A 26,422-nucleotide genomic window follows, 5' to 3' on the forward strand; every position below is an offset into this window, starting at 1 on the left:
ATAGATAGATAGATAGATAGATAGATAGATAAATAGATAGATAGATAGATAAAAGATTGAAGCTGTCAATGATTTAAACTTACTTGAATCAACAATCAATACTCTTCATACTAGCAGTCAGGAAATTGTGAGATATATTGCATTGGGTATGTCAGCTGTTGGAGACCACTCCAGCTGACTAAAAGCAATGATGTTAGTTGGTAGAATAAGATATGCCTGATTCAGGCCACGGTCATCTTCTCAATCACCTGTTACACATCAGAGAGCAGGACAATGAATAAGGAGACAGGCAAAGAATTGATGCCTTTGACTTATGGTGCTGGAGAAGTGTACTGGATTGTCAAAAGAACAAACATATGTCTTGAAAAAGTGCAGCCAGAGTGCTCCTTGGAAGCAAAGATGCCAAAGCTTGGTCTGTCGTAATCTGGACATGTAGTTAGGCGATATTGTTCCTTAGAAAGAGACCTCATGCTTGAAAAGATTGAGGGTCGGCAAAGGAGAGGAAGAGCCTCAGTCGTGTCAATGTGGGATTGACTGAGTGACTTTCACTATGGGCTCTGGTGTGTCAGAGATGATTAGAATGGCACAGGACAGGGAAAGGGGCAGGTCGGCTGTTCCTAGGTTTGTTGTGAGTTGTACTCGATTCGACAGCACCTAATAACAATGACAATGTCACTGAAGAACTAAGTATATGGTAACTAACAACAAACTGCCCGTGTGTATTCATATTTTATTGAACTCGTAAAGTAAAACTGAAGCTATTAAGGTCATGTTACAGTTTCCTTTCCCCCTGTCTCTCATGCTATAAAGAACCTGGTTCTAACATAGCATGTTACCGTCCTTCTTTATATGCCTTGGGCCAACTGGCAGCACCATGATAGATGGAGAAGAGATTGAATGTGTTAACAATTTCTGCTTGCTCGGCTGCACAATCAGTACTCTTGAGGCACCAGCAGTCCGGAAATCAAAAATCAAATTGCATTGGGAAAATCTGCTGTCTGGGACCTCTTCAGAATACTGAAAAAACAAAGATGTCAGTCTAGAGACTAAAGTGTACCTGAGTCAGGTTGTCTTCTCAATTTCTTGTTATGCATCGGTGAGTCGGACAATGACTAAAGAGGACAGAAGAATTGATGCCTTTGAGTTGTGGTGCTGGAGAAGAGTCTTGGACATACACCATGGACTGCCAAGAAAAGAAATAAATCTGTCTTGGAGAGGGTGAAGCCAAGTCTCTCCTTGGAGGCTAGAATTTAGAAGTTCCATCCTACATACTTTGGACACGTGGCCAGGAGATCCTGGTCCTTGGAGAAGGACTTCATGTTTGGAAGGGTAGAGGGACAGCAAGGAGAGGAAGACTCCTGATGAGATGGATTGATATAGTAACTGGGGCATTGAGGGTAGGTTTTTTGTAGTCAGTGAGACTGGCTCAGGACAAGGCAGGCTTCAGAGCTGTTGAACATAGGGGTCACTATAAGTCTCAGGTGGCTTGAACACATAATAAAAATAACAATATACACTAGACAATTTGATATTTAATAGCTCTTGAATTTCTACATAAGTGGAAATTTTCCTGTAACATAATAAGGCTTGCTATGCTATTACTTTTTTTTCTCTTCTGTATCCTTCTGTTATATGTCAAGTTTTAAATTTCTACCAGCATACAAGTATGTTAATCACATGTATTACCTTGAAATTGTTGAGCAAACTAAGTAAAATTTATGTCAGGTGTAGTTTTCCATCCCCTTTTCTCATTCACACCTTTTAAGCATTTTTTTTATACTATGATCAATTTTTCATTCTCCTCCCACACCTACAGTAAGAATGGGATGTAAGCTGACAAGGAAAATTCGTTCCCATCATGCACTTGTTACGTGTTTCCTGCACAAGGATTAGAGACATCTTTTACACACGCACAAGATAAAACATGTCATCAAAATCATTGAGCCATAAATATTATTGTTTTGGCAAATATCTTGTTACGTATATTTTAACCACAATTTTTAAAAATGACATTGCTTTTAATGTGATGATGGCTATTTTCATTTCCAGTGGTACTGTAACATGAAAGTGGGAGACTTGAAGGAGCAGATATTTATTTTCTTGCCTTTCAGCTGGGAGAAGCATGAGGAACGGGACTCCTGTGGGGTGATCCACAGGGAGGTGCATTGCTAGCTTAAAGGCTGCTCTTCTCTAGTGATGTGAATCCATTAGTGACTCCAGAGGAGAAAGACAGAAGAGCAATCTCCTCCTGTGTAATTCATGGCTTTATAACCCTGGCTTCACTCAGTGGAGTGGAGTTGATTCTGACCGAATGGCAATGAGAGAAAGCAAGAAAGTGAGAGTGAGAATGAGAACAGGAGTGAGAGCGCTGTAGAGGAAGGCCCTTTTCAGCTGTTCTGGTGGAAAACTCTTGTCTTTCAAGTCACATAGCCTCAGAGATTGTTGGTACCTTGATGAGCTTTATGAGGCATCTATCATCTCCCAATTAGTTCTCTTCTTATAACTCAGCAGTAATGAGTTTTAGGACCCGTCTTACCCTGACAAAGCTTCATTAGCATAACAGAGAAAACTGTTTTAGGAGAGCATTGCTGTTGCTGTTCTTAGGTGACCTTGTGTTGCTGTCTGTTTGCTGACAGGGAACAGCGACACCCTGATGGTGGTAAGTGTGATGGAGGCACACCTCTCTGGGAGTGCTGCAGAGAGCTAAACTCAACTTCAGTGGGGGGTTGCAGCACACTTTATACAGGCAAGTAAACAGGAAGACAGGGTGGGGTGGATTTGTAGATGTGGAGGATGCAGATTGGGCAGGAGAACCTCAGCTCAGTGCGGACCACTCCCAGCTCAACGGATGTGCAGCCATCTTCCCAGGTGTCAAGTTTTCACAGCTAGTACAGCCAAACACAGGAGAGCTTTCTCTATCTTGTATTAAAAGTTGATATGGGCCAGACAGCCTTGCAGTTATCCAGAGCGCTGGCCAATCTGCCCCAGCCTCCCCAACATTCCCCAACAACCTTGAACTACTCTCACACACTGGAGGGATTGTGCAATGGTATGACCACTCTGAAAGGTAATTTGACATTTCCTCACAGAACTGAAAATAGACATCCTACATGACCCAACTGTTTTACTGCTAAGAATGTACTCCAAGGAAAATAGAACCAAGAATAAAAAATAGAACTGAGACACAAATGAAGATTTGTACACCTATGTTCATAGCGGCATTATTCACCATCGCGAGGAAATGACAACAGCCCAAATGTCTATCAATAAATGAAGGGATTGAGGAATTATGGTGCGTTTACACAATAGAATGCTATGCGGCATTAAGGAACAATAATTTTGTAAAATACTATATAACATAGGAGAGTCTGGAGAGCATTATGCTGAGTGAACTTAGTCTCATAAGGACAAATACTAAATAAGATCAGTATTGTAAAAATAGAAGGATAACTATTAAGATGTATATAAAAGTCCAAAGGGGGGAGGGGAGGGAGGAAGGGGAGCTTAAGGGTGAAGGTGGGGAAAAAAATCACGAGGTTTCATAGTTTGATGGGCTGAGGGTGGGAGTGAAGGAATTAGGAAAGACAAGATAATAGTGGGCATAAGTCAATGCTGATTAATTTAAAAAAATAAAATGTATAGGAGTGATCTTCTGAAACACAATGTGAATGAAGAAATGTGTGAAACACAGTATAGGAATGAAATTCAAGGTATATTAATTTTGTATGCAAATAAATATAAAATTAAAAAAAATATTAAAAATATGACCTTGACCCATGAACACTAAATCCAAACCTTGTACTGTTCGGCACCACCCTCCTCATTTCCACCAAGCTCAAGGCCTTTGTTCTAGGTATTGGGTCCGTACATCTCAGTGAAGGTCTTTCTCTTCTCCACTGATCCTCTGTTTTCCCCACCATCATATCCAGAGGAACAACATCACAGAATTCCACAAGTTCAGAGGCCCAGGTACCCACACTCTTTTTGGATGCCCAGTTGAGTCCTTAAGGGCAGACTTATACAGTGTGCTTACAGAGAGCAGGAATCAAGTTACCATCCCCAAGCAGCTTCCGGGACAGTTTTCTTTGTCACCTGGTATGGGACCCTATGTGAGGTGATACATATATTTTATTTTCCAGTTTCAATTTGATGTGGACACTGATCCACATTTTAGACTTCTTCCTCGAGAAATACAGTAACAGAAGCGTGATTCACTGGATGTAATTAAGAAAGGGGAAGTGAAAATCTAATTCAATAAAAGACACAGCACTGAACAATTGGATTTTAAGCTTTAGACTCAATGCAGTAGGCAGAACAGTAGAGAGATGCCTAATTGCTGATGGTCATGAGCCCAGTGGGCTGGGCTGTCTTGAGGAGCTTAGCCTCCAAACGAGACAGGTGCAGTGCAGGAGAAGGGGTGCAGATGAAGGGGTCATGGGAGGTGCAGCAAAAAAACATAAATGCGGGCTATACACATAGATTTCACCTGATGGTATGCCGAAGAATCAGATTGATTACATCTGTGGAAAGTCACTGGAGAAGCTCAGTATCAGCTATGAAAACTAGGCCAGATGCTGGTTGTGGAACAGATCCCAACTACTCATATGCAAGTTCAAGCTGAAGGTAAGGAAAATTAAATCAAGTTCACAGGAACCAAAATTTGACCTTGAGTCTATCCCGCCTGAATTTCAAAACCTCCCCAGAACAGGGTGGAGTCCTTGGATATTAATGAGTGAAGATCAGATGAGTTGTGTGAGGATATCAAGAATATCAACTATGAAGAATAAAAAAGGTTATTACAAAGACAGAAGAGGAAGAAAAGACCAAGATGATGGCAGAAGAAACTCTGAATATTACACTCTAATGCACAGCAAGTAATCAAGCGTACGAAAATCCTCTAGGTAAATGTCAGTGACTTCCTGAGAGCTGGATCCCTGAACAAAGTCACTTTCCTTCTCAAGGTACCAGTTTCTCACGGGAATCTCAAGGCCGTGACCCACGAAGCCTGGGCCTGGCCGTGTCCACCTTGGCTCCTCTCTGTCCGGACCTGACTGATGGTCACAGAACCTGCCTGCATGTTGTGAGGTCTCATGTTGTGATGTTGTTTCCTACTAAGTGGACAGGAGAAGACCCTGCATAGCTTTCATTTCTGCCTTTTCTTTATCCTCTTTAACTTGAAAGTCTTCTCTATTTTAGAAATCTTGAGAGATTCCACAGAAGTTGTTATAAGGTGCTGTGCGATCTGCTTCATCTCATGGTGATTCCACGTATGGAGTCATGGACTCTGACCCTGCACTGTCCACTCCACCTGCTGGGCTGAGGGCCACACTGCAGTCACCTTGTCAGTTCACCATGCTGAGGGTCTTCCTCTCTTTTCCTGACCCTCCTCTCTAGCAAGAATAATGTCTTTCTCCACATACTGGCCCTTCTTGATAACAAGCTCCACATATGTGCCCCCTCACTTGTTTCTAAGGAACACTCTGGCTGTACTTTTTCAAGATACACATAACCCCCAATACTCTTTTTTTTCTATAATTATATTTTATTAATTTTCATAAACATTTACAGAGATTTTGGGTTTCCATTCATTCATTGTTGCACTATTCTCTCTACCCTCCTCCCAGTTTGTTCTTGTCCAAATGCCACAGTGCTTGTCAAAGCCAGTTCTGATTAATCTTCTTTGTCAGTGTGTCCTTTGCCATTCCCTATCACTCCTCCCTGAGAGAGACTTCACCCTGAGTCATAAGGAAAAGGGGATGGCGTATTCTCTTAGCTACTTCCTGCTGAAAAGGGACGCTGTGGGTTTCAGGGTGAAGATCTTCTCTCACTACTCTAAAGGGCCCCTTTGGCAGTAGGAAACACATAGACTATTATGGAGATTGATTTTGGAATTTAGATGCACTCTTATTGATTGTGCTTGGCCGTACATGTTCATATCCTCCCCAATACTCTTGACTGACACCACTGTTCAAAGACATAGACTCCTTTTTAATCTTCCTTATCTCTTGTCCATACCATTCACCGTTCAGAAATCCATGTTTTTGCCTTAACTCTTTTTCTATTAAATGCAATAATAGAATTTCCAACATTAAAGATTAACACAGGTAATTGTCTTTTACCAATAAGCAGAGTGGATTGTTTGTTTGGTATTTTTGTGATGTTAGTGAAAGTTTACAGAAAGGTTGGCTTTTCCTTTATTCTTTGATCCACATTTCCCTCTCTCTCTTTCCTTCCCCCTCTCTGATTCACTTTTCAAATGTATGTCTTGTTCCAGATTGTTAATTGTCATGTTGTTGTTGTTGTTGTTATGTGCCCGTCGAGTTGCCTGCGACTCATTATATCCCTATGTACTATAGCTGCTGGTGGTAAAGAGTGTTGATTGTGGAGATGAGAAAGCTGAATTCTTAACATCAATCTTTTCTCCATCTATTATGGTGCTGCCAATTGGCCCAGTGGTGAGAATCTTTGTCTTCTTGATGTTGAGCTTCAATCCATACTTAAGACTATGGTCCTTGACCTTCTGCAGTAAGCACTTCAGGGCCTTTGCTATTTCAGCAAGCAGAGTTGTGTAATCTGCATAATGCAGGTTTTTGATAAGTCTTCCTCCAGTCCTGACGCCACATTCCTCCTTATAAAGCTCAGTCTCCCGAATGATCTTTTCTGCATGTAGATTGAAAAGGTATGGAGACAGGATGCATCCCTGATTCCCTCTCTTCTTGATTTTGAGCCATGCAGTGTTTCCCTGCTCCATTCTGAGGACTGTTTCCTGGGCCAAGTATAGGTTTTACGTAAGCACAATCAAGTGTTCTGGGATTCCCACTCTCCTCAAGGTTAGCCCAATCTGTTAACTGTCACATATATAAGGCCTAATCACCCATTCCTTTCAGAGATTCTTCCCTTCAGCTATTCCAGTGCAGTGTTTTTTATCTATCCACGTTTTGCCTGCTCCCCCACTCCTGACTCTCTTATTTTTAAAACAGTAGTTCTTATGAGGTATTTGCCCTTTTGTGACTAAGATATTTCAATAAGCACAATGTTTTTCAGATCCCCCCATTTTATTTAGAGTTATACAAGCTCATTGTTTTTCAACGTTGTGCAATATTCCATTGTGTGAATGTAGCACAGTTTTTCTCTCAATTGTTCGTTGACAGAACGTGCCAGTTTTTCTATGGATTCGTTTGTTTACAGACACCTGAGCTGTTTCTATCACTCCATTATTTTGGACAATGTCACAATAAACATGAGTGTGCATACTCCAGTTTATGTCACATCTCCGGTTTTTTCGGGTATATCCCTCGTAGTGGGAGAGCTGGGCCGAATCCTTTCTGCAGTCTGACCTCACACCCAGCGTGCTGTGTGTGTGTGCTAGCCCGGTAAGGATAATAACACTGATTCAGTGCTGGCTCTTATTGGAGCCTCTGTGGTCAGGACTCATCCTCAGAGATTGTATATACAGAGGGCACTGTGTCGTAGAACTTCAACTGATAAGAAGAATGTCCAGGAGAGTAGCCAAGGGTTACAAAGTGGCCAGTGATCTCGTTAAGTGTGGCTAGTTTGGCAACAGAACTGCTTTCCACTCTCCATTTCTTCCTTATTGAAGCTTCTCGATACAAAGAGAGACTCTTATGACTGAAGGGGAGAAGTGCAAAGTAACACTTCTTCAGACGCCCTGTTCGTCTCTGATCTTAGGGTGCCTGAGTTACTACTTATTTAGGGCACCTGTCCTGTGACTTTACAGCTTACAGTGCATCATGTCCAGGTGAGAAAATACAGGATAATACAATTTTCTCATCAGGGATCACAAAACACCCTTTCCATTGGGAGAAAATGTGTTCTTCTGGTGGGTCACCACTAATCTGACACTGAGCGATACCAAGTGTGACTGACCTTTGTAAGACTGACATCCTGTCTCCAGTTTCTAGCATTGCTTCTCTTAGCATCAACAGCAGTCCAGGGGATGGCCCGGGTGGATAGAGCCTGGGTCCACACCTTGACCTCTGTCTTGGCGGTGGAGGGCTGGGGAGAAGAATGCACATCACTGTTGTGGGATGAGGAGGCTGCTACTGGTAGCTGGAACTGTGGTCCACATTCAAGGACATTGAGTCAAAGATCAGGGTCCATCTGGGAGGCCAGCAAGCCTTCCAGAAAACTTCAAGTCGGGGTGGAGTGAAGTCATCTTTTTTTTAAAAAATACTTTTATTAAATTGAGATTTTAATGAGTTTATAAAGAACTTGGATTGCCATTCATTCATTGTTTCACATTTCCCTCCCTGCCTCCCTCACCACTAGTTTATTTTTTTCCTTGGGGGAAAAAAGTTCTTTCATTGTTATACATTTTCCCCCTACCCCAGACCACTTTACTATGCAGCTCTTTTTCTGGACATCTGTTTTAAGACACACAGCACAGCAGGAAGCCAGGGTTCTGGAGGTGGACCACCACATCTAAGGCTTCAAATCTCCAGAATGAGAAGACTGAGGAGAGAAATTGGGCAAAGTCTAAAGAACAGAAGTCGTCTTTCCCTCCATTACCCTTTGATCAATTTCTCCACAAAGAAATCAACTCCTAACACTACAAGGTGGTCCACGTTGATGTGAAGGTTGAGGCTGTGGATGGAGTTTCTCCCTCATCCAGGTTGGTCTAAACTTGCGCTTGAGACCTGGCTGAGGAGACACACAAGGCACAGGGGTCAGGCAGGTGCCAAGCCTGAGTCCGCACACAGAGGTAATGACAGCAGCAGGTGCCCGTGGCCAGTCCAGTCTGCTCACCCATCCTCACAGCCATGGGGACAGAGACAGTTGGAGATGTCACCCTGGTGGTGCCTGACAGGCCATCTGGGCCACGATCAGAGCTTCAGTGTCCTGGTCCTGCCAGTGTCCTCAAGCTGAGAGCCAAGGAGTCCAAGTCCCATTTGCTTGCATGAAAGAAAACAGGAGCAGAGCTTGTATACCTAAGGGCAGCGCTAGGCCTACTTTATCCTGTTTAAATGTGTCTGCGCTTTTTATTACACTGTGCTCGCGGGGAGCTGGGAGTTTCCTGTGTTTAAATTATTCAGAACTCCTCTTTTTATGTCTTTTCCGACAGAAGGTTGTTCTTCACCGCAGTCTGTGGGTTCATGGTTTCCACTCAGCTCCGGTCATAACTGCAGAGCTCACATAATGGGGAGGTTCACGTGGTGCTGCCTGGAATTTCTGTCCGTCTATTCAAGGACGCATTTTAAATCTCTGACTCTGGGTGATCAGAGTTGTAGAAGTGCCCAGCCTCGTTCATCTGCAAGGGAAAAGCCAGATACATTTGCTAAATGGGATCTATCAGTGGAGAAGTGCCCCCAAAGAAAGAAAAGCTGCAGAAGTTTTCAAGTATTTTACAGAAAGAAGGAACACGCATAGCACAGCTTGAAAGGACAGGGTGGGAGCTTGTTTGCTGCTGTCCATGGCACACACCATCCTGTAACTACATCCAAGGAGGACTGTGAGGATGGGGACTCTGGGGCGTACAATGTGCATCAATGCTGAGAAAGTGTTAGTCCTAAAAGGCAAATCAACGTTCCCCAGAACCTCCTGTCTTTGTGTGGAGGATACCCACTTCAGGTTTCCCTAAGTCTGGCCTGTCAAATACTCAACTGCCAACTGAGAGGCTGGAAGTTCAAATATCCTTACAGACACCTGAAAAAAAGAACTTGTTGACCTCCTTCCAAAAGATTAGCTATTAACATGGGATAAGCTAGACAGCATTATGCTGAGTGAACTAGGTCAGGTGATAAGGACAAATACTATTTAACACCATTATTGTCAAAACAGAAAGATAACCAGGAAGATGCAAAGAAAGGGAGGGGGCAGGGGCACTGAGAGTGCGGGGAGAGGAGGTCACAGTGTCGAAGAGTTTGGTGAGTGGAGGGAGGAAGTGGGGGAAAAATCTACATGAATGAAACAATGGTGCAGGGAGGGAAAAAAATACCCAAGAATTTTCTAGGGTCTTGGCATGGGAGTTTTGGGGTATATCAAGGTCAATTGGCATAACTTATTCCACAAAGATAATAGCCTCCTGTAGAAATCTCACTGTGGTGAACAGTGAAGGTGAGATTAAAATCTTGTGAGTGATCATCCAAGATGAAACTACTGATCTTTCTTTTTTCGGAACAAAGAAGACAGATAGAATTAAAGATGCAATGAAACAATGAGGCCAAAGTACTCACTGACATATGAATATTGACCTTGGCAACCCTGAAACCAGAGATACCAGATTGTACCCAGCTACGACTGGTGGTACATCTAAAAGATGTGACAGAAAAGATAGTTGGAAGAGTGAATAAAAAAGATGTAGAAAAACCCCTCACAGTGAAAATGGCCAGCCTCATAGATCTAAGGGGTACTGATAGAATCTCAAGACTATAGTTCTTAGTCTTCCTCTGAATTCACTCTTGTGGCTCAGCTTTCATTCAAACAATATACAGGTGCATATGTTAAACAATAGCACAAAGTATATGATTGTGAGCACACAAGGACTCTATATACCACACTGAAAGGGTAAAGTTTGTCCGAGAATAAAACCCAGAAAGCAGGAAGGGAGAGGTTAAGAAGGTTGACTGGAAATGAGACTCAAAGAGTCATCCTTTTGATTAGCTATGACTCATAGTGACTCTCTCAGCAATAAATATAATCTCGCCCTGTCCTGTGCCATCCTCCCAATCCTCACTGACACTCAAACTCATCACTGTAGTCACTAGGCTGATTTAGCTCCTTGAGCGTCTTCCTTTCTCCCACTGGCCCTCTACTTTCCCCATAACTATATCTTTGTCCAAGGACTGGACCCTACTGACCACATGTCCTAAGTGTGTGAGAGAAAGTTTCACCCTCTTTACCTCTAAGAAGCGCCAAGATAGTATCTAAAAAGTTTCCAGGACAGATTTGTTAGTTCTGTTTACAGCCCAGGGAATATTCAGTATTCTTTACCAATGTCACAATTCAAGGGTACCATTTTTTTTATTTTAATCTACCTTATTTGTTGTCAACATGTTTAAAAATGTCATGGCTTGAACTGTAATGGAAGACAGTCAATGGCCAACAGGCACATGAAGAAATGCTCAAACTCACTGGCAATAAGAAGGATGCAAATCGATCTGACAGAGCCGGGGAATACGGTCGGAGTTGAAGCCCACAAGGAGGGCAGAGCGGCCGGCACCCGTGGCTCTGTGTGTGACCGATCCTTCGGGCACCTACCATGCCTGGAAGGCAAATGCTATTGGCCGAGGGGCCAAGTCAGTGCGGGAATTCCTTGAGAAGAACTGCACGGTTGAGGCTGTTGAGACAGGCGACCTGGCCATCAAGCTGGTCGTTAAGGCTCTCCAGGAGTTGGTCCGGTCAGGTGGCAAAAACATCGACCTGGTGGTCATGCGATGTGACCAGCCCCTCGAGATTTTAAATCCTGAAGAAAATGAGAAATATGTCACTGAGATTGAAAAGGAGAAAGAGGAAAATGAAAAGAAGAAGCAAAATAAAGCAGCCTTGTCGTGAGCAGCCCCCACTGTGATGTTAACGTCAGCTCGAGCCCTTGGTGAAATGAGGTGGGCCTATTCTAGGACTGAAGTCCAACAATAAACCCACATGTTTTTTCAGCAAAAGAAAAGGAACGAAGGAAGGAAGGGAGAGAGGGAGGGAGGGAGGGAGGGACGGAGGGAGGAAGGATGGAAGGAAGGAAGGAAGGAAGGAAGGAAGGAAGGAAGGAAGGAAGAAAGACACAAATCAAAACTACAATGACAAGTACTACACAACACCACTGTTATGAAATAAAACAGATATGACAGGTTGAGAGGAGAATAGAAAAACAATGGATAGATAATGAACACTGTATTAGAACAAATAAGGGAAAGAAATATTTGAAAGGAATGTATGATTAGACATTATAAGTCCAGAATAAGAGGTACATTGCAAAGAGGACTGGGACAGGCAGAGGGATAAGGGGGGGGGGGAGGGAGGAAATTGTGCAACAGTGAATGAATGAAAATTTAGCTTTTCTGTAAACTTTCATTAAAATCACAATTAAAATTAAAAAGAAAAAAATAACCACGATGAAATGCCACCTCACTCCAGTAGCAGTGACAGAGTTTAACATAATAGTAAGTAGTAAATGTTGGAGAGGACATGGAGGGATTAGAACTCTCATACACTGTTGTTGGGATAGTAAAATGGTACAACCACTCTGGAAGGCAGTTTGGCATTTCCTCAAAAAAGGTGAAAAAAGAAATTCCATATGACCCAGCTGTTCTACTGCTAGGAATATATCCCAAGGAAGATACAACCGAAACACAAATGGAGATTTGTACATTGATGTTCATAGCAGTGTTATTCACAATAGCAAGAAAAAGGGGGAAACGGAAATGTCCATCAACAAATGAATTGATTGAAAAATTGTTGCAAGTCACATCTATATTTGTTCCCACTTCAAAGAAAGATTATGTGACAGAGTGCAGAAATTATTGAGCAATATTTTTAATAATACACGCAAGCAAGATTCTGCTGAAGATTATCCAAAAACAGTCGGCAGAGCACATTGACAGAGAATTGCCAGACGTGCAGGCTGGTTTAAGAAGAGGCCATGGTACTAGGGATATAATAGCTAATTTAGATGAATCTTAACTGAAAGCATGAAGTACCAGAGGAATGTCTGTGTTTTATTAACTATGCAATGATATTTGACTGGTTGATCATAACAACCTGGCTAACTCTGAGAAGAATGGGAATCTCAGAACACTTGATTATACTTATGCAAAACGTATACTTGGACCAGAAGGCAGTGGTCAGACAGAGCAAGGAAACACTGCATGGTCCAAAATTGAGAAGAGTGTATGCCAGGGATGTGTCCTATCTCCATACCTTTTCAATCATTACACAGACCAGATTATCTGGGAGGCTGGGCTTTATGAGGAGGCATGTGGAATCAGGATTAGAGGAAGACTCGTCAAGAATTTGAGTTATGCAGATGACACAACCTTGTTTACTGAAACTGAGGAGGACCTGAAGTGCTTGCTGCAGAAGGTCAAGGACTGTAACCTTCAATATTAATTGAAGCTCAATATCAAGAAAACAAAGATTCTCACCACTGGGCTGATTGGCAATATTATGATGGATGGTGAAGAGATTGAGATTGTTGACATCTTCAATTTGCTTGGCTCTACAATCAGCACTCTTGGCACCAGCAGCCAAGAAATTAAAAGATTAATTACATTGGAAAAGTCTGCAGTCAGAGACCTCTTCAAAGTACTAACATGCAAAGATGTCAGTTTGGACTCTAAGGTGCACCTGATCCAGGCCATAGTCTTCACAATTGTATGCTATGCATCAGAGAGCTGGACAATAACTAGGGATGATAGAAGAATTGGTGCCTTTGAGCTGTGGTTCTGAAGAAAAGTATTGAATATACTATGAACTGCTAAGAGAATGAACAGATTCATCCTGGAGAGGGTGAAGCCCAGCTGCTCCACGGAGGCAAGGATTCTGAAGCTTTATCTGACACACTTTGGATATGTTGCAAGTGGGGACCAGTCCTCGGAGAGGGACATCATGCTTGGGAGTGTGGAGGAACAGCGCAGGAGAGGAAGACCCTTAATGAAATGGATTGATTCAGTGACTGAGGTAGTGAGGATAGGTCTGTGGGAGACAATAAGATTGGCACAGGGTAGAACAGGGTTTATAGAATGTGGAAATTATTGAACAATATCACTAATACCACATGCAAACAAAACACTGCTGAAGATTATAAAAAAACCGACCAGTTCATCAATGAACAACCTCCAGAAATACAAGTTGGATTTAGAGAACCATGGCACTGCTGTCAGAAAGATCTTGGTTGAAAAAGTAATGCATGCCAAAAGGATATTTCTGTGTTTTATCAATTTATGCAAAAGCAGTTGACTGTTTAGATCACAACAAATTGTGGCTGGCTTTGAGAGGAATGGTAATCCCAAAATTCTTGATGGTCCTCATGTGAAACCTGTTGTTATTGTTGTTGCATACCATCGAGTCGTTTGCGACTCATAGCGACCCTCTATGTACAACAGCCCTAAATTCTGCTCTGTCCTGCGCCAATTGCACTGCCTCTGACACACCCATCCCGATTACCCCAGACACTGAATCAATCCATCTCATAGAGGGGCTTCCCCTCTTGTGCCATCCCTCCACCCTCCCAAGCATGATGTCCCTCTACAAGGACCTATCCCTCCTTACAACATGTCCAAAGTGTGTCATATGAAGCCCCAGAATTCTTGCCTCTAAGGAGCAGCCTGGTTTAACCCTCTCCAGGGTGAAACCTATACCTTGAGCAAAAAGCTGTTGTCTGAACAGAACAAGTAAATGCTGTATGGTGCGTTGTCTGAACAGAACAAGTGAATGCTGTATGGTGCAAAATCAAAAAAGGAGTGTGTAAAAAATTTATATTTTCTCCATACCTTTTCATCTAACATACATTCAAGAGGCTGAACTTTATGAACAAGAATATGGTATCGGGATTGGAAGAAGACACATCAACAACCTGTGTTATGTAGATGACACAAACTTGCTCATTGAAATTGAGCAGGCCTTGTAGTATTTGCTGCAAAGATCAATGACTGAAGTCTCAATATGCATTGCATCTCAACATCAGAGGAACAAAAATCCTCACCACAAGTACAATAGGTAGCATCGTGATAGATGGAGAAAAGGTTGAATATGTTAATGATTTAATCTTACTCAGAGACACATTAGTACCCTGGGAACCAGCAGTCAAGAGGTCAAAAGATGAATTGCATTGAAAAATCTGCTGTCAAGGATCTCTGCTGGGTGGTAAAGAGTAATAATGTCAGTCTAAAGACTAAGGTGTCCTGATCCAGTCTTCTGAATAGCTTTTATGCATCTGAGAGCAGGACAATGACTAAGGATAACAGAGGAGGGATCAAAGCCTTTGAGCTGTTATACTGGAGAAAAGTCTTGAACATACCTTGGAGTGCCAAGGAAACAGGTCTGTCGTGGAGAGGGTAAAATCAGGTTGCTCTTTGGAGGCAAGGATTTTGAAACGCTGTCTCACATATTTTGGGCATGTTGTCAGGAGGGACCAGTCCTTGGAAAAGGATATCATGCTTGGAAAGGAAAAGCATAAACTCAGGGTAGGATAACCCTGAATGAGATGGGTTGACACGGTGACTGTGACAATGGGGGTCAGGTGTGTCAGAGACGGTGAGGTTGACTAATTTTATGAATAATTGATCTTTAAAAACTTATGCTGATAAAATAGAAATGCTCACATTGTACCTACAAAGGTGTTTGCTACCATTTTATTAAAAATAACAGAAATGAGAAATAACTTACTGAGGGAACAAGACACTGGTTTAACCAACAATGATACATGATGCTATTGAAAGTTGCACCAGGAAAGAAGTCTTAATGATGTGGTACATAGATGAAGTAAAAAGTGCAAGCTACTTAGCAGTGTGTACTTTATAATCTGAAAGTTCTCAAAGTGTTTCCATAGTGTCCAATACCAAAATAAAATATTTGGAAAAAAGCTGTTCTTTTGGCCTGATTAACTCATCTGGTTTTCGTTTTCTTCCTTGCATGTTCATATATTTATACAATTCTATAGTAAGCACACATATCTGATCAATAGAGAATAAATACATTGCAAGAATTAAACTTCTCTTTCATGCATATTATTTATTATATTTAGCAGGTTTTATTAGAGCTTCACTTGACATTCTCTCGTCGTATCCAGGCAACCAGTGGTCTACTTTCTTCCACCTTGGGTTAGTTTACATTTTCTGCAATTTAATATAAATGAAACTTTTTTTATATTTTCCTTTTTTTAACCTCAGCATGATTATTGTCAAGTTGTTCCACATTGTGATGTGAATCAATACTTTATTACGTTTTTATATTTAGTGTTATTTCATTGCATAGATACACACGTTTGCCCAGTTATCTCCTGACCAGCATTTGGGGTGTTTACAATTTTGGTTACTTACAAATTAAACAACTACCAATATTTGTGCAAGAATGTTTGTATAAAAGTAAACTTTCAACTCTCTTGGACTAGTAATGTGGAACTGAGTGATGGATTATATAGTAGTTCTTTATCTTTGAAGAAGTTGCCTTTGTATTTGCAAAGTGGTTGTAACATTTTACACTCCTGCTATGAAGGAGTGTTCCAGTTCTTCTACGCCCTTGCCGACACTGATCATATCTTCCCTTTGGAACGTTGGTTGTTGTGTGCGGTAGAGTCCAAACCCACAACCCACACATGGCTGATCCTCCAGGGGGATTTTTACAGACAGTAAATTGCACAGGAGGAGATTGTCCATCCTTCTGCTGGGCAGCTGGTGGTGGTGTTTGTTGTTTGTGCCATCGAGTCACTTGCAATTCATAGCGGCCCTATGTACAACAGTCCTAAACTCTGCTCTGTCCTGTGCCAATTGCACGGTCTCTGACACTCTCATCCCAATTACCACAGTCACTGTATCCATCCACCTCATAGAGGGCCTTCCCCTCCTGCACCTGCCCTCCACCCTCCAAAGCATGATGTCCCTCTCCAAGGACCTGTCCCTTCTTATGACATGTCTAAAATATGTCATACAAAGCCCCAGAATCCTTGCCTCCAAGGAGCAGCCTGGTTTAACCCTCTCTAGGATGAAGCTGTTTGTTTTCTTGGCAGTCCATGTTACATTCAATACTCTTCTCCAACATCACAGCTCAAAGACACCAGTTCTCCTTCTATCCTCCTTAGTCATTATCCCACTCTCTGATGCATAACAAGTTATAGTGAAGAACATGGCCTGTATCAGATGCACCCTAGTCTCCAGAGAGACACCACTGCTCTTCAGTACTTTGGAGAGGTCCCTAACAGCAGACTTTCCCATCTCAATACGTCTTTTAATTTCCTGGCTACTGGTGCTGAGTGTGTTGCCAGTGATGAGAATCTTTGTCTTCTTTTATTTTTTTAAATTTTTTAAATTTTTAAATTTTTTTTTATTTTGAGTGTGTGTACTTTTAAGTCAGATCTGACTGGTACAGGAGGAAATTGCATCCTTCTCCAGCAGAGCACCTGGTGGATTTGAACCTTGTACCTCTGGGATTGTAGTGTAGCTTCTTGCCACTAGGCCACCAGAGCTCCCTGAGAATCTTTGTCTTCTTGACATTGAGCCTCAATCCATATTGGAGGCTGCAGTCCTTGACCCTCTGCAGCAGGTGCTCCAGGTCCTTCTCAGTTTCAGCAAGCAGGGTTGTGTCATCTGCATAACACAGATTGTTGATAGATCTTCCACCAATCCTGACACCACACTTGTCCTCATAGAGCCCAGTCTCCCGGATAATCTGTTCTGCATACAGGTTGAAAAGGTATGTAGACGGGACACATTCATTCTAAATAATGTTCAGAGATCAGCTACTGAGCAAGATTTGTGCTACCAACCTAAATGGTTCAAATCCACGAGCTGCTCCTCAGGATAAAGGATAGTCTTCTCCTGTGCAACTGACTATTTCGGAAAACCCACTAGAGAGTAAGCCAGTAGTTGATTCTGACTTGACAGAACATAACAACTTAACAAAATAGTAAGTTACAGGAGCTCTGGTGACCTAGTGTGCAAGGAGCCAAGCAAGCAGCCTAGAGACCTGCGGTTGGAATCCACCAGCTTTTTAGTTTGAATATTCCTGACAATGACTGATGTTGATCATGGGCCCAGCAGTCATCTGTGTATCTTTCTGAAGGCTTCTGTGTTAAATATTTTAAGGAGAAACTGTCTCTCAAGTCATTCAACAAGGCTCAACTTACTGCACTATTAAAATCCAGGAAAAAATGTTCTTACAGAAAATACAACTGCAGATGCCTATAACTCAAGAGCAGAGAGTTCATACAAAGTCAGGGAGCGGCACTGTCCCCGAAAAGCCGTGAAGCTCAGACCCACTCACTGCTCTGTGGGGGAAAAGAACAGGCTACTTCTACATGACTTTTTTAGACTCCAAAAACTCACTAGAAGGTCGGTTATAAATCTGCTCAGGCCTGATGGCTCATAACAACAACAACAACCACAACCACAACCGAACAGTACATTCAAGAATTAATACATCAGGACTAAATGACATCATCCCAGGATTGCAAGGTTTGACTAAAGTTTGAACTATCAATGCCATTAACCAACTAATACATACAGAAAAACCACTGAACACTGCATAATAGTCATCTCTGATAAAAATGTATTGCAGACTAAGAAGATAAAGAAGTTCCTTATTCAAGTTTATAAAATGAAGGTAGTTAAAAAAGTGAAGAAGACATGAAAGACTTGATGCAAAAGTCCAAAGACTACATTCATCAATATGGATAACAGATCAACAGTAAGAAAGCCATTGTCACTCACTTCTAGAGAAGCAACATCATGATACATGGATAGACACTGCCGACAATTTCCTTTACTTGTATCCACAGTCAACACCCAGTGATTAACTGCAGTCAAGAAATAAGAATATGTGTTGCCTAGGGCAAACCTGTTATCAAAGACGTCTTTAAGCCCTAATGAGTAAGGATATCAGTCTAAAGACTAAGGTGCACATAACCCAAGCCAGGATATTTTTAATTGCTTCACCTGGAAACGCTTATGAATTTTGATAAATGTCGATAGTTATAGAAAGACTTCAGGCCTTTTGTTCATAGGGTCTCTATGAGTCGTGCTCAACTTGAAGGCAACCAACAACAATGTACATCTGAAAGTGGGATAATCAGAAAGTCATACCAGAGGAGTCAGGGCCTTTGAATTGTGATGGTGGTAAAAAGTATTGCATGTACCATGGATTGCCAAAAGAATAGACAAGTCTGTCCTGAAAGAAGCCCAACCAGGGTGTTTCTAAGGACAAGGATGCAGAAAATATATGCTTGTTGTCAGGATTTTGTAAATTGCTACCTAACTTGGGAGGCACTAGAGAGTATTGTGCTAAGTGAACTATCTCGGTCCCATAAGGTTATATACTGTATAAGATCATTATTGCAGAATGAGTATGAGGATCCAAGGGGGTCGAGGGTGGAAGTAGAGGGATGAGAAAGGGTGAGGGGGGCTGCTAATCACAGGGTCACACGATTTGATGGGTGGGTGGGGGTGAAGGAAATAGGAAAGATCTGGTGTGAGAAACAATGTGTTAGAACTTTGCCAATACGACATTGAAGTCTATGGGGGAGAGAATAGTTTAAAAGCATTATATTTTAGGGCATTATGTTTATCGTAGGAATACGCAATGAGGGTTGCAGAGTGGATTATATTTGGGGTTGGGGGTGGGGTTGGGGGAGGTGCGTTGAGGGAGTTTTTCTTTCGCTTTTCAAGGAGAGAAGCAAACGGGGGGGGGGAGGGGGAGACTGGGAGAAGGGTGCAACAATGAATGAATGGAATTCCAAAATCTCTGTAGATGTTCATTGAAATGAAAAATAAAGAAATTAAAACATTAAAAAAAGAGAAAAAAAACTTTGTCAATAAATCACTATAAAATTTAAAAAAAGTTTGATTGCCCAAAGCACAAATTAATATACTGAACTCCATCTAAGCAAAAATTCTGCTCTTTGAGAGGTACTTTTAAGACAGTGGAGAGAGGGATTGAAAATCACCTGTTTGATAAAAGATTAGAGTCTTCAAACATAAGAAAGCAATCAAAAGAAGTGTATGGTATTTATTTTAAAAATTTTAGTTAACATATTAATATGCGTAAAGAAGCATTTTCTGTTTGTGCTATAATTATATACTTTCTCACTTCTAAAATTATCTACTGAGTGAAACCAAAGGATTGGAGATGCTTTTTTTATTTCATGATTAGTTACCAACAACAGAACACTTACTGAGAATGTCTTCTTCCCCCCCAATTCTCCGTGCATATGGCAGGATATGAATCAGAGATTCCGTATCTCATTTTTGTGACTCATACACTCTTTTTCCTCAGCTCATGTAAGAATGTAAGGTATCATCCAAATAAAATATATTTTAGTCTCCTTGGGCAATTTTTGTTATTAGAGCAATGTGGGTTCTCAGAAGAAGAGGAGGGTATTTTGAAGATTCCAAACAACAGGGACTGGTGCCACCTTTGTAAAAGCTGACAACAGAACAGAAGACAATGAGAGAGATGTGTAGGTATCAACGCTTTTAGGGCTCTTAGGGAACCCTAGGATTCTTGGTCGCACAGTCTTCAAGTGCTTGTTTCTACCTCAGAGGTTAGAAGCAGAAACCCACCAGCGGCTCTTCTGGAGAAAGATGCTATTGCTCTTCTAAAGCTTGCTGTTGTTGTTGTTGTGTGCTGTCCAGTTGGAACCGACTCCTAGCTGACCCTCCAGTGGGTTTTCAGAAGCTGTAAATCACACAGAAGGAGACCGTTCCTCTTCCTTCCTCAGAGAAGCTGGTGGATTCGAATAGCTTGCTTTTGGCTTAACAGCAAAATCCCCTCCCACGAAGTCACCAGCGCTCCCTCCTGTAAAGGGTACAGCCTGGAAAGTCTACACACCATTCCACACTGTTCTGTAAGGTCTCTGTGAGTTAGAACTGGCCAGATGGCAGCGGGTCTTTTATTGTTAAAACCACTGCTTCCCTTCCTGTCTGTCAATGTGTCCTACTGGATTGGCTTGTCTGCTGCTGTAATGCTGCTTTACCTCAAGTACTTTAAATAACAGCAGTCACCTAAGGAGCTTAGGTTTCAGGGGAGGTGATCTACATCTGAAAAGGCAAACCCTATGGATCACAACAGAATACACTCTGACACGGTAGCTTCTGGATTATAGTGACCCCTAGCTTTACAGTGTCTCATTTTGCTTAACCAGGCAGCCAAGCTTTTCTTCATAGTCGGTCTGAGTCTGCAGTGATCACTAATACCTTTTCATAGCAATGTGGAATCCTCCACCAGCGGACCCCATTAGGTTCACATGAGCTGTGGGGTCCAGAATTAAGCCAGACAGAAATTCTACATCTCAAGCACCACTGACTTCTCATTTACACATTGTTTGCCAAAACTGGCAGCATGGGGTCTAGATATATGATGGCAGCTCCTGGAAAACATAGTTTGTAATCTTCTCCTGGTTTACCATTTATCGACCTGGAACAATCCAGGAAGCATCAAAAGAAGATGGAGGGAATACACAGAGTCACTATAACTAAAAAAAGCACAGACTGACAATGAAAGAATTTCAGAAGTACCATAGGATCAAAAGTCAATGGTAGGGGAGCTCTGGTGGCCTAGTGGCAAGAAGTTGCAACTACAATCCCAGAGGTGCACGGTTCGAATCCACCAGATGCTCTGCCGGGGAAGGAGGGGCAATCTCCTCCTGTACCAGTCATATCTGATTTGACGGTACACGCACACAAAAATAATAAAATAAATAAAATTTTAAAAAGTCAATGGTAATGAACGATGAAGTTCAAGCTGCACTTAATGTACTGGCAAAAATGAGGCCCCAGGTGTCGACAGGATATCAATTTAAATGTTTCAACAGGTATCCAGGAGTCAGGGTCTTCCAGAAAGTGCAGAAACCTAACAACAAGTGGTTAGAAGGTATAGAAACAAAGGCACAAAGAATGAAGTGACTTTCCAAGGCAGGTCAGTGAACCATACGCCAGAGAAGGACAGACAAAGCATTATGTTCTCCAGACTCACATTTCCAGACCCCCACGCTGCAAGCTTGGGTAAACAGTGTGCAAATGAAAAGGCAGTGATGCTTACAATATATAGAACTTCTGTCTGGCTCCACGCTGGACAACATGCCTCATGTCTACCTACTGGTGACTGCCGGAGAGGATTTCGTGTTGCTATGAAAAGTTTCCAGTGGAAATTACAGACACAGGCAAAGTAGGAAGAAAATTCTGGCTATGTATTTATGAAACTCAGACACTTACTTTACCGATCAGCCATTTCAAATTTATTTAACCATTTTGCAGCTTTGAAGAAGATATGCAGCTACATTATAATTAACTCAAATTTTTAAAAAAACTGAACAGAATATACTTTTCCAGAAATATATCAACGACAGTAGAATCATTATCACTACAAAATGTATTCAAGCACTTGATGATAAGCATAAACAATTATTCTGTTGATATTTAAAAAATATTTCACATAGTACACTTTAAAATTTTTGCTCAAATGTTTAAAAAATGCTATTTTCACTTTGATAAAAATTTCATTTTCTTTTAATTGTGATTTTAATAAAAGATTACAGAAAAATTGGACTTTCATTCATTCATTGTGGCACATTTCCCTTCCTACTCCCTTACATTACTATTTATTTAAAAAATATTCATTCATTGTTGTATAGTTTCCCCTGCCCCTCCCCCCATCTACTTTGTTACGGACCTCTTATTCTGGACTGTTGTACAAATAATGCCTAATCATATATTCCTTTTGAATCATTCTTTCCTTCATCTTTTCCAATCAGTATTCATTATCTCCCTTTTTCTTAGTTTCCCCCTAACCTCCATGTCACTCCTGTAGTGTTATGCAGTCTTTGTCCTTTTGTGACTGAGATATTTTTTCTTATTAATTTTACTGAAACTTTACAGAGACTTAGGGTTTCCAGTCATTCACTGTTGCACTTTTCTCCCTGTGCATCCCTCCCCCCATTCACTCTTCTCCTTGAAAATAAAAGAAAAACTCTTTCACTGTTATGCAAACCCTCCCCCCAAGTCCACTCCACTATGCAGCCTTCACTCTGGACTCCTGTCATGACAAGAATACCCATTCATATGTCCCATTTAAACAATTCTCTCCCTCATCAGTTTCAGTGAAATATATACATCATTCATCCCCCCCTTTTCTGTTTTCCCTTAACCCTGATTTCAGGCCCATTTTACAACAGTGGCCGTATGCAATGTGTCCTTTTGTGACTGAGATACTTCACTCAGCATAATGTCCTCCAGAATCATCCATTTTACATAATATTTCATGAGTCCCTTGTTTAATACAGTGTAGTATTCCATTGTGTGACTATATCACAGCTTCTCTATCCATTCGTTTGTTGATGGGCACTTGGGTTGTTTCCAGCTCTTTGCTATTGCAAAGCCGCAATAAACATGGGTGTGCATATATCTGTTTGGGTGGCAATGATGGTTTCTTTAAGGTAAATTCCCAGTAGTGGAATTGATGGATCAAATGGTATTTGTAACTTTTTGAGAAAGTGCTATACTGCCGTCCACAGTGGTTGCACCATTTTACACATCTACCAACAGTGAATAAGGGTTCCGGTTTCTCCACAACCTCACCAGCATTTGATGTTTGCTGTTCTGTTAAATTTTGTTGTTTCTTACTGGGGTGAGATTATATCTCATAGTTGTTTTGATTTACATCTCTCTTAGAGCTAGGGATTTTGAACATGTCTTCATGTGTTTGTTTGCCATCTGAATGTCTTCTTTGGTAAAGTGTCTGTTCATATCCTGAGCTCATTTTTCAATTGGGTTATTTATTTTTATCTTGTTGTGGTGTGTGACTGAGATATTTCACTCAGCATTTTGTCCTCTGGGGTCACCCATGCTGTGTCCTATTTTAAGAGTTCCTTGTTTTTCAGTGCTGCATAGTATTCTCCTGTGTGAATATACTATAGATTTTCTTATCCATTTGTTTGTTGATGAATACTTGGATTGCTTCCATCTCTTTGCTATTTTGAATAACAGCGATAAATATGGGTGTGCAGGAAATCATACACATAAAACTCTATGGGTCATTGTGGTCTGATCTTCAGTTGATCAGGGAATGGAAAGAATCAGGTCAGGAACAAATCCAGGGGTAGCTAGTAACAATTGTGTGCAAATGATTGAGTAGTTTCCCCATACTCTCTAATAAATAAGATGTGCATCTTATGGGATGTGGTCCTGGGTTTCTCGATAACTTATCTTCAATTTGGGTCGAGTGTTCAAGGATCAGATCACCCAGCTGTGTGTGCTGGTACGTGAGTTTTCTGTGAACAGAAGGCAGTGAATTCTGACACTTTGTTCATCACTCAAGAAGACATATACTTGTTCATTTCCCTGCAGTCCGCTAGCCAAGGGGTATTCCTGAAGATTGGCTAGAAGCTTAAGGGCAGGCCTGCTATCCAAAATACCTTCATTATACAGACAATCTTGAGTGCTGGCTACTGATGGACAAGTTGATAAGCCTGAACATACAAACTCAACAAATACCTTCTATACTTTAGTCATTGTGCTATGCTGTACTGGCTTGCATGTTGCTATGATGCTGAAGCTTTGTCACAGTATTTCAAATGCCAGCAGGATTGTCTATCCTGAACAGTCTCAGCAGAGTGAGTATATCAAGGTAGACTAGGAAGAAGGACAGTCTGAAAAAAATTGGAAAAATAAAACTTAGGAATAACAGCAGAATGTAGTCAGAATTAGTGTAGAGTGAAGGTTGGAAGACACTCAAAACACTGCTGGGGAAAGCTTTCTTCCACAGTCATTCTGTTGTTATTAGGTGCTCCTGAGTAAACTATAATACACAGTGACCCTGTGTACAACAGTTAGAAGACTAACCCAATCCTATATAGTCCTTAGTATCTCTTGCAAGATAATGCCCATTATTGCAACGACAATGTCAATCCATCTCATTGACTGTATTCCTCTCCTTCGCTGACCCTCCATCTTCCCATGTATCATGTCCCCTTCAAAGCAGTGTTCTCACCGGACAACATGCCCAGTGAAGTCAGATGAACTCTCACAATGGTATTTTAAAGGATAACTATTCCAACACAGATTTGTTTCTGTTGGATGTTCAAGGGATATTTAATATTTTCCCCCAAGATCACAATTAAAAGACGTAAATTCTTACTCAGCATTCCTTATTCATGTCCAACATTCATATACATACATACATACTATATTGATTATTTTATTTAAGCCTCTTATTTGGAGTCACAAGACATCAGGGAGGGCCTTTCTATTGAAAGTTGGTTGTCAGTATATTTTGGATTAATATTCTTATAAGTGGTAAATCACTCTTCTGTCAATATGCTGTACTGAGGTAACCTGGGGTTGCTCTGATGCCTTGTGCCATTGAGATGTCAAATGCCGTAACAGTTACCCATGGTGGACAGTGTTTGGTGGAGCTCCCAGTTTAAGACATGTTTGGAAGCAAGACTGGCATTAACTTCCTAAACAACATGCCTCTGGAAATTCTATGAACTTTGAAAAGGGACAACAGTTATAGAAAGGCTTCAGGTCTTTTGCTCATTGAGTCACTATGAGTCATGCTTGACTCAAAGGCAATCAATAACAACAAAATTCATACACATAGGAAGCAACTAAAAATGTCATGGCTTGAATGTTGTATACCTTAATCCTTAAACTGATATCATTACCTTTTAGCGCTTTAAAGATGTTCATCAACACATTTCTCTTGCAATATATACCTTGATGAATAAGGATGTCAGAAGAATTGATGCTTTTGGGATGTGGTGTTGGAGAAGACTATTGACTATTCCATGGACTGCCAAAGAATAGATATGTTCTGCAGGAAGTGTAAGACAAAATGCTTCTTGGAGGCAAAGATGACAAATTTCATCTCACACACTTTTGGCATGTTATTAAGAGATGCTATTCACTACTGAGGGTACCATGGACCACTAGGAAAACAAACAGATTCATCCTGGAGAGGGTTAAACCAGGCTGCTCCTTGGAGGCAAGAATTCTGAGGCTTCGTCTAACATACTTTGGACATGTTGCAAGGAGGGACCGGTCCTTGGAGAGGGACATCATGCTTGGGAGGGTGGAGGGACAGCACAGGAGAAGACCCTCTATGAGGTGGATTGATTCAGTGACTGGGGTAATCGGGATGGGTGTATTGGAGACAGTGTGATTGGCACAGGACAGAGCAGAGTTTAGGTCTGTTGTACATAGGGTCGCTATGAGTCTCAAGCGACTCGACAGGACATAACAACAATTCACCAGTGAGCCGACTGGCAGCATTATGATAGTTGATGAAGAGAATGAGTTTGTAAGCTTTAGTTTGCTTGGCTCCACAATCAATGCTGTTGGCACAAGTAGCCAGGAAATCAAAAGAAGAATTGCATTGGGAAAATCTGTTGTCAGGGACCTCTCCAGAGTACTGAAGAGCAACGATGTCAGTCTGAAAACTAAGGTGTACCTGATCCAGGCCGTAGTCCAAGGACTGCTACCCTCACCCTGATAACATACCCCAAATATGTGAGCCAAAGTTTCATCATCATTGCTTATAAAGGTCATCCTGTTTGCACTTCCCCCAACACAGACATATTAATTCCTTTGAATTCCACGGTATATTTAGTACTCTTTGTCAACACCCAATTCAAATGTATCAATTATTCAAATGTCCCTATTTGTTGTCCAACTTTCAGGTGCACTGGAAACAATAGAAAATACCACAGCAAGAAACGTGCACACTCCTATTCCTTTAACGGACATCCTTGCTCTTAAGCACTTTA

General features: G+C 41.4%; 1 protein-coding gene across 1 annotated transcript; it reads left to right on the forward strand.

Moving 5' to 3' along the window:
- The first annotated feature begins 2,937 nt into the window (after window positions 1-2,937).
- Window positions 2,938-11,511, forward strand: LOC102854928 (proteasome subunit alpha type-2-like). The gene is made up of 3 exons (XM_006901304.1): window positions 2,938-3,067; window positions 4,962-5,080; window positions 11,125-11,511. Exons 1-3 carry the CDS (start codon window positions 2,938-2,940, stop codon window positions 11,509-11,511), a joined length of 636 nt encoding a protein of 211 aa, XP_006901366.1.
- The last annotated feature ends 14,911 nt before the right edge of the window (window positions 11,512-26,422 follow it).

This window comes from Elephantulus edwardii, unplaced genomic scaffold (assembly GCF_000299155.1).
Source record: "Elephantulus edwardii isolate Elephantulus edwardi_28Jun2011 unplaced genomic scaffold, EleEdw1.0 scaffold00317, whole genome shotgun sequence".
In the NCBI taxonomy this organism is placed as follows: Eukaryota; Metazoa; Chordata; class Mammalia; order Macroscelidea; family Macroscelididae; genus Elephantulus; species Elephantulus edwardii.

Excerpts from the sequence above, each read along its gene's own strand:
- LOC102854928 (XM_006901304.1), top strand. The coding sequence starts at position 2,938 with ATGGGCCAGACAGCCTTGCAGTTATCCAGAGCGCTGGCCAATCTGCCC. Across the intron at positions 3,068-4,961 it reads TGGTATGACCACTCTGAAAG|GTACCAGTTTCTCACGGGAA; the intron begins GTAATTTGACAT and ends TTCCTTCTCAAG. Across the intron at positions 5,081-11,124 it reads ACAGAACCTGCCTGCATGTT|AGCCGGGGAATACGGTCGGA; the intron begins GTGAGGTCTCAT and ends TCGATCTGACAG.